General features: G+C 47.2%; 1 protein-coding gene across 7 annotated transcripts in view; it reads left to right on the top strand.

Moving 5' to 3' along the window:
* The window catches only part of LOC119461572 (sulfate anion transporter 1), a 220,616-nt gene that overhangs the window by 174,488 nt on the left and 28,073 nt on the right, over positions 1–18,055 (top strand). For 6 of the 7 annotated variants that reach the window (XM_049673224.1, XM_049673227.1, XM_049673225.1 and 3 more), the window contains exons 3-5: positions 9,156–9,341; positions 11,842–12,001; positions 13,152–13,262. In XM_049673224.1, coding sequence (XP_049529181.1) covers positions 9,156–9,341; positions 11,842–12,001; positions 13,152–13,262 — 457 coding nt within the window. The remainder of the gene's footprint in view (positions 1–9,155; positions 9,342–11,841; positions 12,002–13,151; positions 13,263–18,055) is intronic. The other variant, XM_037722921.2, reaches the window with a different exon arrangement.

Below are 18,055 nucleotides of genomic sequence, written 5' to 3' on the forward strand. Positions count from 1 at the left end.
TGCATGGTACAGTCGTACCGTGTTTGCTCTTATGTCAGTATAGTATATAGGCCCGTGGCGTGTCTGGCTTTTGTAGACTGCGCTCTCTATTTAACCTTCGGCCTTCGCGTGTGGTCGTGACAGCACAGTGCGGGTGCGTGTGTCTGTGGACACGTCGTTGCCAGGGTACCGAATTTCCTTGCGTGCTCAGCGCGTGCGAAGCAAGCAAGTGAGGAACAAAACCTTCATTTAACCCAACGCACACAGCCACTTCGGAGTCTCGAAACTTGACTCGAATTTCAACTGCAAGAAGCCTTCGAGAGATTTTAACGCATAGCTGAACTACATAGCTAAAGCACTCATACGGCCCCTCAGCAAGTTTTAGCTTGGTAAAGACTTCTTGGTTGTATTGTTGGTCTTGGGCCACGGTGATCATCGCACAGAAAGAAAATAAACACAAAGAACAGGAAGGCGAAACTCACGGGGGCTAGTTTTTCAACTTGATTTACTTTCGCAAGCGCAGAATATATGCATAGCGAATCGTACCTGCGAAGGTAATATTTAAAAAAAAGAAACAAAAACAGAACGTAGACATACGAACAACGATCATACAAGCGCGCGTGCTTCGATCAGGCGTTGACGATTATGCCGGAAAAGTATAACACCGACGTCCGCCTCGGCAAGAGTTGGAAACTCAAACGAGACCCCGCATCAAGAAGATCGAGCCTACCGATCCCCGCCTGAGGAGATGACGTCACTCCCTCGCGCCTCCACGTCACACACCGCGACGGCAACGTACGAATTGCTAGAAGCAAACGACTCGGGGGATTTCCGTGAAACGCAGGGCGCTCGAAACCGCCCCTGTAAGTTCGCCGCGCAGCAAAAACGGATGACGGAGAAAAATCATTAAAAGAAATAGACAGGTTTTGCGTCATCAGCTCCGATAATAAAAGAGAAGAAGGAAAAAGAAGGCCGACTGCGGATGCTCGGCGAAGCAGTGGGGCAGAGACATGGCGGGGAGGGCAACTCGAATCCTCGCACCTTAGCTTCGTTAAGTTTCATTTGTTTCTATCTCCGCTATTACGAATACCTTCTAAAAATAAATTCCTGCCCTAGAACGGTCTCTGGACGACGCTTTAGACCAGTGTGTTTTTTTTTTTTGTTTTTTTTTAAACTGGTAGTTTTGTTACGACTAAAAGGGGTCACCTACTCGAAAAGTTTAAAAACACACCTTTCGACCGTCCACGCTAAATAGCCAAAATTTCCGTCGACGCCTATAGTTGGCCCCTTGTCCCGTCTTCTGCGTCGAGCCTGGCGTAACAGGCAGCTTCCTAACGAGGTTGGCTAAACGCGCGCGCCCACTAATGACGTTGTGAGACCAGACTATCATCTGCTTCGCAACAGCCTCCTCACTACCTGTGCGCACAATTGTGCCCGCCAAATTGTGCATCAAAAGCAAAAACACTGGTGAAAGTAATGATGTTTGAAACTTCTCTCACTCATCATGAAACACTTCTGATTGAACGTGTGCTGCAAATTTGAACATTATTTTTAAAGTGATTTCGATGAAAGTGCTGGTTGCAAGACAGACGGCTGCATGTTCGATCACGGGGCCAGCTAGTATGTCGTCATGTGGCGGGGACATTTCTTTCATTGTTTTTCGCAATGCCTTCTTCTGGGTGCCCACCCACTGAATATGCTCAAGAGACCATTGCACGTGCCGACCATGCACGTCAAGTTGCTCGCACTCGATTTTCTGAGTCTCAAATCCACCAGCAGTCTCGCTACAACAGCAACCACAGGACCACCCACTTTGTCCCTGGATCGCTCGTTCTCCTGTGGTCCCCAGCACGACGCGTTGGCTTATCCGAAAAACTGCTCTTCCAGTATACCGGTCCATATCGCGTGTGCCGCCAAGTGACTGATGTCACTTATGAAATCGCTCCACTGCTGCCTTCGTCATCCTCTGCTCCTCTCCGCAAGGACATTGTACACGTTGTCCGTCTCAAGCCCTATCGTGCCCCGGACACCCCTTAATACCTTGTGTGCTATTTTTTTTGTTTTTTTTTTGTTTTTTTCGTGTATCCTTCGTTCACCTGCACCGAGTCGGTGCTTTCGCCGCCGGAGGGTAGTGTTATGAGCCAGTTGTCCGGCAGACAAAGAAGATGCTGAAGCTAGAGCCGAAGAGACGAGGAAGAGGTGAAACTGTGGTTCGCCATCTTTGTTGTTGTTGGCCAACATTGTACATAGTGTGAATAAACCCCCTTTTCTGTAAATCTCCCCGTAACAATATTTTACATTGGGCATTTTTTTCAAGTGTAGTGTGCTAGACATGAAATAGTTGAAGTTTTCATGTCTGACATTTCTGCATAGAGTTCTCGCATGGAGTCCACATTATGTAAACTAGAAAAAACTCACTGCAGAGTCGAAAATGCCTAATCCATTTGCAGCAGTACGGCTTTCACGATTCGGAAGATGCACGAGAAATGTGGTGAAACTAAATTTTCGGAAGACGTAATCAATTGGCGGCTGAAGCGGATCGAAATAGTGCTGGAGTGGTAGCTGTGGTAGGCGCCAGCCAATCACAAGAGCGCGATCGCGCGCACGATGACTTGGTCTTCCTTGTTTGGGCGTCGTCACTTCAGTCCATAGGCGCCGACTACCCCCCCCCCCCCCTCCCCCCGCTCCTACATTGTTATTACCAGAGTCCTGTTACCAAAACCGTTTATGGTTTCTTTTGAGTTGCCTCTACATTTTCGCTTAAAATGGCACTGTGGCTAAAAGCTAACCGCATCATTGTTGACGCGGACGTGCACGGCTTTTATTCATAATTTCGCTTTATTTCTAAAAATCCTGGCAATAGGAAAACAAACGCATTAGAAGCACCAACGGCGGCTCCCTCATCCGTATTTTTTCACTTCAGCATGGTATTTTAATTTCCAGTGTGAACACCATGCACAGACATTATATTTCAATGTGTACGCAGGACAAAATTTATGATATTTTGAAAGAGAAAGCGGTGGCCAACTAACAATTATGTCTAATGATATGGATAGCCTATGTCTAGAGAATCAATATGTTGCTGTATGTTCAACTCGCTACCAATTGCAATGCGTGCTTTTTTGACACTGAAAAAGACCTGCGGACTTCAGTGACCCCTTCGGCAGAGTCTTTTATCAACGGTGTGTGAAATGCACGTGAATGATATGTGTCTCAGCATTGTTTCTCTTTCCTGCAGGTAATTAATGCTAGCGACTCATGAAAAAAAGTTATAATAATTTACGACATTTATTGGGGATGGAAATGTCGCAACGTTCATGCAGAGGTCATAAATATATATAATTAACTTAGTAACCGAAGTGACACCAAGCCGGATTCACTCGAAAGCAGAATAGCAGTCATGCGCAGCAGAACGTTTACTAGGACTCAGAATAAAAAAAAACAAAAGAGGCTGCAGTTTCACCGCAAAGGCGAAGCTGCAGTATTAGTGATAGCGAAGCATAAGACAATTACACGAAGAACGATTCTTCCCGTATAAGTCCGTGTAAGGGCCGCACCCCCACTTGAAAGCAAATGTTTTTTTTTTTTATCCAACCAATAAGCAATCGCGTTCACCGCTGATTGCGATCGCGCTCCACTGCGAATTTTGCCGCGCAGCGTACTTTCGCGCGTCGCAACTATAAAAAAAAAAGTCGGTTACAACTTAAGAAGACAGGAGAGGCGCCCCCGCCCTGATCACTGAAGCGCAGCAGCCGATTGCCACCGCGACTAACGAAATAGTCCCGCTGACGCGACTCGGCCCAGCTCGAAGCGCGGACTGCCATGTCCTCTGTCGGCGGGGTCACCGGCCGTCCGGCTCATGACGTCAGTATAGAGTACGCGCCCATTGGTGGATGCATGCTCGTGTGCATCCACCTTTGAGGGGCAAATGCTGCTACCTTCTAAAGTTCTACACGACTATAGATGGCGAGAGGAGGCGATCGCGGAGGTTTATGGAGAATTTCATACCCGTAGTTCGAAAAATTAGATAAAATAGCCCGGTCCCTAGTAAGGCTGGTCAAAATTGCGGCAAGAAAGTGCGGCCCTCACACGAGTCTGTACGTTGGTTATATCACCTATATGAATTGTAGTAACATTTACTCACTAATTAAAATAACAAACATCGTGTAATGCACGGACCATGTAAACCTGTAAATATCCCGCAGGATGACCACGAGCAGTCGCTATCATAACGCTGGCATTATGTTGAACGCCGGCAGCGGGGGCGAACGGTTCGTACAGCCATGCGATTCACCGCGAATCCGAATATTAGATTCATCATCATTATCTGCGTATAGTTATGTCCACTACAGGACGGCTTCGGTCAGCCATCTCCGATTACCCCTGTCTCTTAACTTAGGCTATGCGATCTGCAACACTTGGGGCGCGGAAAAACAGCCTAAGAAGGAAGACAGCGCGCATGAAGTTACGAGCCATCCCTGCTCGCCCTTCAGCATTGCACCCCCAATGATTACCAACAACTGGATACGGCACGCGGGCCGCGTAAGCTTCAACCGCTCACTGTAATTTGCAGCGGCGGCAGAGCTAGATCAGAAGACGCGTGCTCTCCTCCCCATGCGCGCATTTGATCACGTGACCTCCAACTAACCCGAATATTGAGCGCGTGGGAAGATAATGTACATCAAGTGTTACGGCTCAGCGTTACGGGCTTTTTCTCGCACCCGTAGTGTAAGGGTAGCTCACTCATGTGACTTTTGGACTTTATACGGAATATCACGGCGACGACCACAGCGACAATTTACCTGGAGTGTCGATACAATTGCTGTCGCAATAAAGGGAGAAATAGAAAACAGGCGTCGAGCTCGCTTCTACCGCGGCTGCGGACGTTGCAATGTGCACCGGCTACAAACACAGCATGAGCACCAACGACAAAACCAATAGTGGGCACCTCGCTTATCGGTACTTCGCCAGAACCCGTCTGACGCTGAAAAGGAAGCGTATTTTCCACCGTATAAGCACCAGCGGAAACATGACACTAGGCGCGCGGGGAGACAGCGCACGCCAAAGGACCAGCTATCTCGGATGGCCCAATCTTGAACTTGGTGCAGATTAACTCCAAAATGAAGTGCGTGACCCACATAGGTATAGCAGAGGCAGGAAAAATAGAAGTTGAGGACCCGTGTGTTCTAGCCGCTAGGCGAAAGAAGACTCTAATCCGCTATCAAGAAGGTTCTTCAGCTCACGTGTTTCCATCAGTGAGTGACATGTACCGCCAGAGGTTCTATGAAGTACTATACACAGTGTTGTCTTCGTTGAACAACAGGTATCCACCCGATATGTGGCAGCATAAGTCCCACATTGAGCAGCTTGCCATAGGGAAGGAAGACGAAGCATATATAACATAGTTCTACGATGACGACCTTGAACCAGGACGCCTGATTTTGCACAGATCGAGATATTCTGATTGACATTTTAAGCCAGCAAAGGTCGGCATCATTGCACACATTTGGGGACGTCGTGCAGATGTTTACGGGGGGCAAGGGCGAACACCTGCGAAACCTTTTGCCGGAAATGGCCAAGCTAAAAAAATTGCGTTGGCCATAGCGGTCTCGTCGACTACATCCGGGAGGTCCTTTTCTTGCCTTCGGCGACTGAAAATGTACTTGCGGTCGACGACTGGACAAGCCCGTTTGAACCATCTGGCAATGGTGCACGCCCACAAAGAACTCTCCCGAAAAATCAATTTGATTAAGGTTGCCGACGACTTCATTTCCAGATCAAGTGCCCGAACGAACACTTTTTCAATGATGGTGATATCATCGCATCAGACAGCGAACTGATGTCTTTAATAGGAGGGAGAGAAAGGCACCAACTTACATGTCAAAGCAAACCACCTGGCTTAGAAAACAACGGAAAAAGTTTTACAAAGGATCGAAAATGGGGTCCACAACAGCGCAAGCAGAGTGAGAGCATTTCGGTAAGAAAAGACGCGTGGTTGGGCTATTTGTAACACTCCCTAGTCTATCTGGGCATCTTATTAATTTTTTATTCGTCGTATGCTGCGTTTGCCTCTCAATAACACAATCCACCTTGTTCCTATATTTACTATCGAGTGCTCTTGCGCTTTTGAGATATCGCTGTCTGATTTATTTATTTGTTAATATGTTTATTTATTTGGGTACCTGATAATGTTTACACTGTAATCCTTTGTTCTGCCTCCGGAAAATAAACGAAACCAGTGGCATAAGGAATGCTATGACATGTAATAAAACTATGTGTTATGGAATCACATTATACTTATGCTCATAATTGTAGTCATAAGTTGTGCTCAGAAATTCTTATATATCGGTTAATGTTTATATATGTTATGTCTTATCTTCTCAATACCTGACCTTTCGTCAGGAAAATATTTCTTGATTGTATCTTTTGTATTAAATCGTTTACAAGGTGTTACATTGCTTTTTCAGATGTGTACTTGTGCGACTTAAAACGCACAAGACACATGTATCTCCCTAACGTGTTTAACTGAATCCGCTTGTCGCATGGCTCAACCAAGAGACGCCAGTCTCTTGGTGGTGTGAGGGAACTCAGGCTGTAAAACTGAATTGTCTCCTACTCTGAGGTCTTGCAAATACTCATATAAGCTCGTCACTTCAGTGAACAATCTTTCGCGGTCACACAATGTTCCCGGTGTAACTGTTACTAAGGGTTATATATATATATACAGGGTGTTTCAGCGAACACTTTCAAAAATTCTTAAAGGTTGCCTGTGCCGGTCTACTCGAAGAGGCGGACATTACTTGCACAAGAAATTGAAATGCATAATCGAATAATTCACACAAATTCACTAATTAAGTTTTTAACTAATTGCCTGATGGCCCGTATTGCAATTTACAAATTGTAGCCGTGGAGTTCGCAAGGCGATCCGCCTTGCGAACTCCACACTTGGAACGAATTCCACACTTGGAACAAATTCTCGGGATGACACCAGTGTCGAGATATTAATTGCCGAACTTTGCGGAGAAATGCATTGGCGTTTGGCATATATATATATATATATATATATATATATATATATATGCATACATGGGTGTGGTTCGGACAGCTGGTCAGCCCCCCCCCCCCCCCCCCCCCTGGTAAAATGAAAACTTTCCGTCTATGCTGCAGTCTGCAAACTGCAGTCTCCGGCGCCAGGGCGCGACTTGTAGCGTGGCAGGACTTGGCAGCGGGCTAGTCGGTAAACCGTGAGTATAGAGATGAAGCGCGAATTTTCCGCAGGGGACAGCGAATCAGACACAGGCAAGCGCTAACTTTCAACTAATTTATTCGGGGAAGTGAAACGTATGTATACACTGTTTGCAGCTTGGACTGCGCTGCGAGATTGTTGCGAAACGGTGTACGAGTGGTGACTGCGTCCCTGCCACGTCAGCGCGCCTATTAAATGGTTTCACGCCTCACCGAGCGACGGAGCAACAGGCCGCGAGGCTCGACACGTTGTTTGCCTCTGAGACAGCGTTCGTGTTTCACCGTTGCGATTGACGATGGCAGGAGGAGGAGAACGAATACGTCACGTGAACGTCGGGGACAAATCCGCGCATTAGTGCACGGGAAAAAAAAGAGAAATAAATATGGCGCAGAGCGCGCGGAAAAGTTCTGCACATACAGATTCGGGTACAAAAATTTTACGGGACACGGGTTCCACGACATATGTGAATTTTTGCTTGGTTAAGGCATGCCGCTCGTAATTTGAAGGGACGATGAATAAAAACCCTACACCAATTTAGACTGATAAAATATTACTTGAACACTGCCCTTTCGTCATTTTCGCGGTAAGTGTTTATTCTCAGCAAGAAAAATGAAGGTCAATCTTTCATTTATTGAAATTTCACGCCGAAACGTCAGCACAAGGTCGTTGGTTCGATCACGGCCACGGCGGCCGCACTTAGGCGAAGGCGAAATGCGGAAATGCTCGTGTTTTTAAATTTAGGAGCACGTTAAAGAGTCCCAGGTGGCGAAAATTAATCCGGAGTCCCCCACTACGGCGTGTCTGAAAATCAGATACCGGTATTGTGACGTAACATCCCGGAATTTAGTTCTAACATTAGTCAAACATTCCCCAGTGCACTCGTTTTAACACAAGTCGATCTGAGCTGTATTACCTTTTGTGTGAGAAGTGTTCAGTTCTAAGGATTGCAGAGTGTAAATTGTTTACTGCAGTCCTCTGCACACCTATTCAGTTTGTGTTGCTTCCGAGCTAGCGCAGCGTGCAAAGAAATGTGACAAAGAGAATGCACGAGAAACTGCTGCATTGCACTGCACACTGACACAGACTAGCGAGCTTCCGTTCGACACCTTCTGCTTGTACTGGAGAAACTTACGAATCTTAATATTTATTTATCACAACCGCAGCAACAACAAGCGCTTTACCCATGTCGTATAATATTTCTGTCCAGATATGGTCGCGCTGCGAGAATTCGCCACCATTTCATAAGTTTGACAGGAACCTGCATATTTAACAGTTTCCCATAGATTCATGCGTCACTTTCACGGGCTAAAGCCTGTATACAGTACTTTTAAAGATGCTGCGGAAGTCTTGTCATGCGTAGCAATGCCGTACGCGTACGTACGTTCGTCAAGGTTGGCTTCTCCAATACACACGTGAGCACGGGGAGAAGCCCAACGTGGTGGACTACAAATAAACCGATATTCTACGGAATACTTGGGGTTCGTGCACGTGCGTGCGTGTATGTGTGCGCGCGCACCAGAAAACATCAATGTGGGCATGGTAAGCAGTGATACAACCAAATGTATAAAAAGATGTCTATTTTCTGACAAGAATTATGAGAAGGCTGGCGTAAACATGTAGGCACACAGGAAAGCATTAGTGAAGTCCCAACTTGGCCCTTTTGAACATGAACGCAACGCGTTCAACCGGAAACTCTCATAAGGACATGCATGCGCTAAAATCTTACGCGAGGGCGGCTCAGCTTGCGCTGTGCGTCCACGTACAGAATGACAAAGTGCAGCTACTATACTTGCAGGGCAGTTAGTGGCCTGACAAATGGCCCGAGGAGGCAGCGTAAACATAGAGCGCGAGCGAAGTCAAACTTGCCTAAAAACTTCATTTACAGATCAAGAAAGCGAACTGCTGGTTCATTTTTTTTCGCGCCTCGTAGTGGCTACCCTCCGGATCATTAATGACCGCACATTGTCCCGTGTGCGTGCAGGAAAACGGCATCCCCGGCAACAACAACTTGGATTGCTCGAAACCCCGCATTCGCATCCACCGGCAGGCCATGAACCAAGAGGAGCTGGTCAAGAACTACGGCAACGACAGCTTGGACGCCTCCCTCGCCCAGAAGGTAAGGAAACGCATTGCGCGAATGCCGAAGTGTCGTGCGCAAGATGTTATCGTTAGTGTAGGTCTCTGATCACAGCAACCTTGCGTTAGTGTGCCAAGTTTTCCCATTTCTGTGTCGCCGTGAGTTTGACGTTAAGTGCTCCATTTTGATCTACGTGTAATTTTTTTTAGATTCTGCGCAGACAGATGAAATCACCGATACCGTGGCGCTGTAGCGTCAATTTGTAAGTCACCGGACAAGAAATTGATTTTGTGAACCTTAAGAAAAGTTGGCGTATAGTGTACAGCAGTAGCGCGCTGTATCATGATGGTGGGCGGACACGAAGGACCGAATCTGGGATCTGGATGGCAGACAATGAATGCATCATGTTGCGGGACGACACCATGTCGTGACAATCTATACAATACCCAAATTTGAAGAAAAAATACCTTTTTTTCAAACTCCTTGACAATACCCATGGTGGCCGGAACCCAACAGAGGATGGTTCCCTTTCGCTTGGAGCTTCTGAGAATAAACTGAAGAGAAACTGAAGAATAAACTGAAGAGACTCATTGCTTGTGGGTTCTAGCGACTGATGCGTGAGAATTTGTAACATCGGTCTATATAGACACGAGTTAAGAAGCAGAGGGATGGTGTAATTTTGCGTGTGATCCGACGTGGGATCTGTTGCACGATCAATGACATCCAACAAGTTTACCACAGGTTCCAGCAGCCAGAGCAGCAATCTTTAAAACGCGTCGCACGTCGTATTGGATGCCGTGTCTTCACCATATGTCCCCTATTACACGGTTAAAACATCGACGTCGCAACAGTATCCGCACAGTAGTTAATTCCTTACAGTTTCCTAACTTACGTTGGTAGCATTTCTGCCGTCATGGCATCTGGTCTTCTGGTGCGCCATCTGAATGTTCCCTGGATTGCTCGCCTATAGTTGTTGCCACACCGTAGACCGTACTTACAATACACAGGAGTAAGCACCTCTTTAGTGCCGTGAACCTTAGGTGATATTTTTTTTTTATGCGAAGCATTCTTTGGCTCATTCTTGGAACTTTGCGGTAGGTGGGTGAATTCCTGTCTCGCCTCACTTTAATATCAGTAAAATAATGTATGACCGATGTGGAAACCGAACATCTGCCGTCGAGCGCAGCAGCCGTGTGCTCTAAGCCACGATTGCACGCAGGCTCCCCTCGTTCCTAAGCCAGCCAGCTCTTTGAAACACTCGGCGCGTGCACCCCGTGCCATTTTTTTCGTCTGCTTTCCTTGTCACAGCTCGCGCATTTGAGGCGCCGTGTTAGATCACAATCTCCGGGACCGGCCCACTTTGCCCAGTACTTTACTGGTAGCAGCTTACGCTACGTAGAAACTGTGCGACGTTTTAAAGACTTCACGATCGCCCTAGTTAATCAAGTTCTAGCATTTCTGCGTTGGAGAAATAGTCATAGTCATATGTACAGCCGGCGACAAAATATTACGGACCATGAAATCTGAGAAAAAGCTGAATATCTGCACAGCCTCACAACGCAACCTGGTATTTGCATTTCGGGGCTCGAGTAGAATATGCCAGCAACATCTTCGTATACAGTTTTACTGACTACTGCTACAGGCTGCTCGGGAATTGAACGTTTTCTGAAATCCCGTAGTCCGTAAACTTTTGTCGCCGAGTATGTAACGCGTAGTGGCGGATGCTTCGCAATCCGTGTTTCTCTCTCTTGCTCTTGTTCACTGTGTAGAACACAACAATCGTAGGATAGCGCCGAACGGCCGGCGTATAAATTATCCCGTTGCCGTCACACGATCGTCTACAGTGTAGTTGTCGTCGCGCTGCTGTTGTCACGCACACGTACGCTCAAGACCCACGCACGCAACTACTCAATTTACAATAGCATGTCGGTCCACCTGGTATCATTTTTCGGAAATCGAAACTATGCTGGATAGTCGGGTATTTGCAAAATTCTTCGTAGATACCCAGTGCGTGGGATCTGCACAATTTTACCTTTTACTTTTTTTTTTGTTCTTACTATGCGGGTGCGTATTTTGTACCGATTCATTCGATTTTCCATTCTTTCCCCACCTTCGACATTGCTGGGGATGCCAACAAGTAGCCGTTATTTCCTAGGTCGGCCACTTGGTGAGATGAGTGACAAGAATGGAAACTGAAATGGATCGTTACAGAATAAAGCCCCTTCTGTAAGAATGCAAACTTAAATGGATCGTTACAGAAAAAGGCCCCTTCTGTAAGAATGCAAATTTAAATGGGTCGTTACAGAAAAGGCCCCTTCTTTAAGAATGCAAACTTAAATGGATCGTTACAGAATAAGGCCCCTTCTGTAAGAATGCAAACTTAAATGGATCGTTACAGAATAAGGCCCCTTCTGTAAGAATGCAAACTCAAATGAATCGTTACAAAACACAGTCCGCGCTCTGTTGTCAGTGGCGTTGGTTCCCGTAACGTGCACGTCACCGTCTGCCCGTTTGTGCATTGCCGCTTCTACCCGTGCAGGTGAAACGCAAGTTTCTCAGCTCCTGCACCTGCACACCCCTGAGCCTGCTGTACTCGCTGCTGCCCGTGCTACAGTGGCTACCGCGATACCGTGTGCGCGAACTTCTGGCCAAGGACGTGATGGCCGGCTTCACGGTCAGCATCATGCACATACCGCAAGGTACGAACCGTGCCAGCTTCGCCCTTTCTTTTGTGACTACGATGTGCCGCTGCTTGTTCTAAAAAAGGCAGTCACGTGGTTGCTTACTTCCTAAAATATATATATTGCTTGCTAATACCTAGTCCAGGTATACCAACAGGTAAGACGAAAACAGCCGCGGAATGAATTTCATGAAGACAATGATGACACGCGCGTAAATTTTTTTATAGTGGGACTCAGTGGCACAAGCCAAATCGCTAGTTACCGTTACTGGACGTTTGTGTGGAAAATTAGACCCGGTACTTCGAATCTTTCGGGCGTTTTCAGCCGATAGATCGACTTATTATGATTAATCACTGGATAAATAATAATTATTATAGTTACGCAGGAACTGGCGCGCTTGACATGACACATCAGTTTGCAATTACTGCAGATTACGGGGCCAGGTGACAGAAAAATAATACGAAGACGATATAGTTTCGTCATAAAGAACGGGTATAGCTATGTACAGCATTTTAAGAGCGGACAAGTTAGTTATAGAAGATGTGAAAAACCTATGGTACAAAACAAAGGAATAAAAATGCGTTGCGTGGAAAAATATCATTGATGCGTAATAATTTAAATCTGCTGTAGAAACGATATATACCGAAACACACAAAAAAAATTACAGCAGCGTAGAAACATTGACCAAATCTGTCACTCAATGCAAGTCGTATGGACAGCAACACGACAACAACAGCTACGATAATCAACGAATCAGTCAAGTGATTAAATTATAGGGCCCAGGAACAGCTACTTCATACTGCTGCGCTTAAAAAGTAACGCGCAAGGCAAAACGTGCAGAGAAGACTAACGTGGCAGACAAAAGCAATGCGAGACAGGGTAACAGAAAACAAGGAGGAGGCCGTAACAGGGAGCCAATCATATGACATCACTCAAATGCGATCCAGGAGGTTGCAGGTAAGCGCTGCTCTTTCTCGGGTAGATTGGAAAGAGCCCAAATCCGATCATTCACTAACTTCATTTAACTAGCTGGCTGTTGAACGGTTTCGGAAACAACAAATTAATTATTTGTTTCACGATTGGCGAACTCGCCCGTAGATTGATCAGGCACTTGTTCCGTGCCTGTTCATTCTGCCAACGGAGCAATTGAACGACGTCCTACCGACAGGGCTTGCGTACGGCGTGCTTGCCGCTGCTGGAGCCATCAACGGTCTGTACGTGTCTGCCTTCCCGGCTATCATCTACTTCTTCATGGGGACCTCGAGGCACGTCTCAGTCGGTAAGCACCTGATTTACTTTCAATAACGCCGATAGATCACACTTTATGTGCGAAAAGGTCAACTGCAACGGAATTTCCGGCCTAGTATAAGAGCCCAGTTTCAGATGGGGTAGTACCTCTACCGAACGCGTGGAACGGGTTCTCGTTGTGGGCTTTTCGTCTAACTGTATCCCTATGACACGTGTTCTAACTCGGCAGAATACCGTGCATGTTCAAACTGATATATCTGACTGACGTTTTTGCCCTTTGACTGATTATGCCTGCATGTTTAAGTTGAGATTATAGGTTACGCTTTTTCCCGTTTTGCATTTTATAGTGAGCACTTTCCGAAATCTATCAATCAATCAGCCTATCAATCAATCAACCTGCAGTCAATCAATCAATGGATGAAAAGCTGCCGTGCGAAATTTTCATTTGAAATACGGTTGTACGGGTCTCAAAAGCTTTCAAATATATATGTTTTGATGCCAAAATTGAAAAAAAAAAATAAAGAACGCCGCCATTACCGCTCGCCAGGACTGACGCGTGACCCAGAATGTCAAGAACCAGCCCGGCCTCTTGGCATGGCCTCTGAGACTAGCAGCGCCCGCTGCGCGCTGAAAAATCTCGGAACCGACGTTCTGGGATTTTCGTCATATGCGCCAACTACCAGGCGCACGCGACCAGTCCAGTAATGTCCAGCGTATCATACATGCTGCGCTGAGGTTGATACATCGAAATTTTTATTTAGGCAGGGGAAGCCTAACACACAACCTGTAGTAACGCTGGAGCGAGTTTTCAGTTGTAGATAGTCCATCAAACCGATCTCTAATTAACTACTATACTAAGCTTTAACCCATGTAACATTTTATTTCTTGTTTCTTTTTGGTACAAACGTACTCTTCTTGCCCAGAAATGAAGGCGAACAAGTCGTCTAATTTTCCTTTGTGGAACTGTATTTTGGCAATGCAGGGTTGGTGAATGCTATTTATTTAAAGTCTACCAATAAGAAAAAAAAAACATTACCGTCTAGCAGCCCTGCAGCTCTACCAAGATTGCTTCAGTAGTATGTACTATCCATTTATAATCAATTTAGCCAAAACTAGAGTTCGTTGGAGTTCACGTTAAGTGTGCTTGAGTATTTTATTATCCGATTTGCATAAGCGATGTCTGTTGTGCACGTAATCAGGCAGTCGAGCAATATACAGAAAGAGAGGATAACAACGCAATGTGAAAGACTTCATTTTGCCGATATCAAGGCGCGGAAGTACATATATTTTTCTTTGTTTCGATGTGCGGCAGGTAGTCTAAGCCGTGCTGGTGTGTAAAAAAAAGAGCCATATAATTTGAAAGTATTCATTAAATATATTGAATGTGTCCTCCTGTGAACAAAGAAAAGTGTATACTCGAGTCTCCACTTACGTAATGCTTTCGCGCCTTCAAGGAGGATTGAGTGAGCAGAAATTAAATTAAGTATAGACCAGTTATAACGTAACCGCTTATAGTGCAGGACCGGATATAGTACGGTCTTTTCAGACTCCCGTTAATTTTCCCATAGCACACCATGTATACGCATATCGCTTACGGTGCAGCCGCGTGAGACGAAATACCGGTTATAATGCGGCTTCCGCGGGAAAATCTCGCCGACAAGGGCGGTAGCGAGCACGCTTCTCAACGAAGTGCGCCCACCGATGGGAGAGGAGATCAACGAGGGCGATGCGGAGGAGGAGCATGAGACGTGGAGCATGAGTCCAAGGGCGATAAAATCGTCGCCGCGCGCCGTATGTGCGAGTGAAAGAGGGGGGACGCGCGCCTTCACGGAGAGCGAACGCACAGCGGAGAGCAAACGCGACTTCCTTGGACTTCCTTGGCGTGACACGGCCGGGCTCGACTGGCGCGCACGCTCGCTTCTTAAAGAAGCATCTACTCAGCCAACAAATGCGTTCGCGCCTGTGCCGGCTGTCGGTGTTATCGCGTGCACCGTATCGTGAAAGCGATCACCACACGGCTCTGACCTTTGTATGCACTGTGCTTACGCAGCTCAGTTTCCGTTGAAGCGATAGACCGCACGAACCTTCTCTCGCTGCTGCGGCCGCGTTTCCCCACGCCCGCGTTTTGACAGTGGTTGTCTGCGGTCATCGAGCCTATTCATGTTTGCTTGTGCGCGTTGACACCACGCTTGTTAATTCATTTAGTAAGCGAATGTGTCAAGTTTATGCAGCCGAAAGAACTACTATCCCTACTCCTTATAGCTCTCTACTAATTTGCAATCGCAATTGATGCTTCGCCTTTCGGGCGAGACTGACACTTTTTTTTAAATTAGTATACTTCGTCTGCCTCATGCGAATATCGTGGGTACTTGGACATTAACCTTTCAACGTTCGTAAATTTAAATGGATGCAAAACTCCCAGTCGCACGCTTCCATTCTCGGATACACGCGGCTGCTTGGTCTAGATGTTTTGCATACGTGCAGGGCTTGAAAATCGTTGTTTTGGTTATAGTGCGGTACCGCTTATAGTGCAGATATTCACGACTCCGGCGACTTACGTTATAAGCGGTCTACACTTACGTTGCTCCCAGAACACGTCAGTCGCCTAGTTCGACAGTAGTGGCTGCTTGCTCATTTGCACAATGTAGTCTGGCAAGCTTGACGGCGATAGCTTATATTAAAGGGTCCCTGAAACGGTTTGGACTAATTTTGTAGATGTGTAAGATACAGCTACAGTAAAACATTCGCGTCACAATTTAAGAGAAGTGTCTCATATAAGAGAACTACGGACGATTACAAGTTGCCCTCCTCCCTAGCCATGCATTTCCTCCTCAAATCGTTCGCCAAGTGATCGGGGCTAAGCTCCGCCTTCGCTGGCTCTACGTCATGTTGTGACGTACGTTGTCGTCTACTTCCGGTTGTCTTGGAGCCAGCACGCGAAGGCTCTCCAACCTCTCCGCTAGCCGCCCGGCCGTCGATCCCCTGCGAGAGCGATCAAGCAGCGTGCGTTGCGCGCGTTCTGTCGCAGCGCCGAGCGTGTCCGGTATTCCGGTAACCACAGGCGGGGTGGGTGTTTTGACGGATAGCCAGAGGCGTAAACTAAAGCCCCTCCATACCGCTGTGATAATGGAGCTTCGAAGACGTACTGTACGTGACCGGCCTGATCGGCATGCACGGTCCAGCCATCTGGTGGCGCAGAGCTCAAACAGCCAAATACAGATCTAATATTCCTGTAACCTGTAACCTGTAAAACATTTGAAACATATAAAAAATGTCACAGTTTTGCCCTAAGGGCGAAGCAATGAATGCGATAGCAACACAGCAATGTCATACGAAGTAAGGTGAGCGGCTTTGGTAGCAATATGAATTGTAGTAAACATGAGCTGATTAAGTAAGCAGGTGTGCTGCGGCGTAAGTAGACCGACATGAAGAGAGACTCGATGACCACGAGAAGGCGCGTGTGAAACGGTGGTGTTGATGAGAAGCGCTTCCCGTGGGCAGCGCGTGCGAAGGGACACACCTGTAGCGCTGCACTGCCGATCCGGGCAGCATTGCTTGTGTAGCGTGCGTTGGAAAATGTGGCCCGGCTATTACTAACTGAATGAACAAGCGTGGTGTGAGCGCGCACAAACAAACATGAAAGATCACACTGAATGACTGCAGACAACGACTGTCAAAACGCTGGCAGCAAGCGCATACGTCGCAGCGGGCGAAGGTACGTGCGGTCTATCGCTTCAACGGAAACTGAGCGGCGAATGCACAGCGCATACAAAGGTCAGAGCCGCGTGGAGATAAGAGACGGTGCGGGTGAGCGACGAGCGCGGTTGTTGGCAGAGTAGAAGTGCCCCCCCCCCCCCCCCCCCCGCTCCCTCCGGCGCTGGCTTCCCGCTTCCTTGCTTGCGCATGGGAGATTGAGTGCGTTCGCTCTCCGTGATAGCGCGCGTCCCCGCACGCTTCCGCTCGGGCATACGGCGCGCGGCGAAGATTTTATCTATACGGAACCTCACGGTGACGGCAGAAATCCGGTTGAAGTGTCCATATAATTGCTATCGCAATAAAAGACAACGTGTTCAAGATTACGCTCCTGCCAAAAATTTGAGCCAGTAGCAAAGTAGAAAAAACTTGGTTACCGCTATATTAGCTGTGTCTTTCGTTGAGCTTTGTGCCACCAGGTGGCTGCACAGTGCAAGCAGTTCACGTTTGCCCCTCCGTTGATCACGTAAAACGTGGTAAAACGGCCAGTACACTTACGCTTGCGTTCTCCTGAATACCGGACAAGCTAAATTCTATTGTGGCAATGCTTCGACGTGAAGTGACGGCTGCAAACGCGTAGATGCTGGCGCCGTTTGGATACCGTCAGTCCGATGCGCTGCAGCCACTCCGCTCGTCTGCTGCCTTGCAGCGGGGCACGATGTCGCAGCTTGACATGTCGCCGATCGCTACGTTTGCAGCCCACAACGCAAGGGCGAACCATGATGCTCGCGAAAAGAAAGAACAAGACCAACACTGACCGCGCAGCTCTCGTCAACACGTAGCACGTTGTTAAAAGGCAGACGACACTTGCTGTGGGCGGAAGTGCTTTTTGTGTAGTGATACATGTCCTTGTGCATTCTCTTTCTGTTACTTTCGTTTTATAAAAACAAATTAACTAACATCTAAACTATTACGAACAACATTTGTTCACCATCATGTTGAAAAAATTATCGATGACGCGCCCTGGGCAGCCAATCGGATAGTTGGCCCAGTGACGTATTCTGGGCAAAGCACGTCATCTGGGCAAAAAAATCAGCCGTTTGGCGTGCTGCAATCGGTAGCGATGTACAT

The sequence above is a fragment of the Dermacentor silvarum genome, chromosome 8 (assembly GCF_013339745.2).
Source record: "Dermacentor silvarum isolate Dsil-2018 chromosome 8, BIME_Dsil_1.4, whole genome shotgun sequence".
NCBI lineage: Eukaryota > Metazoa > Arthropoda > Arachnida > Ixodida > Ixodidae > Dermacentor > Dermacentor silvarum.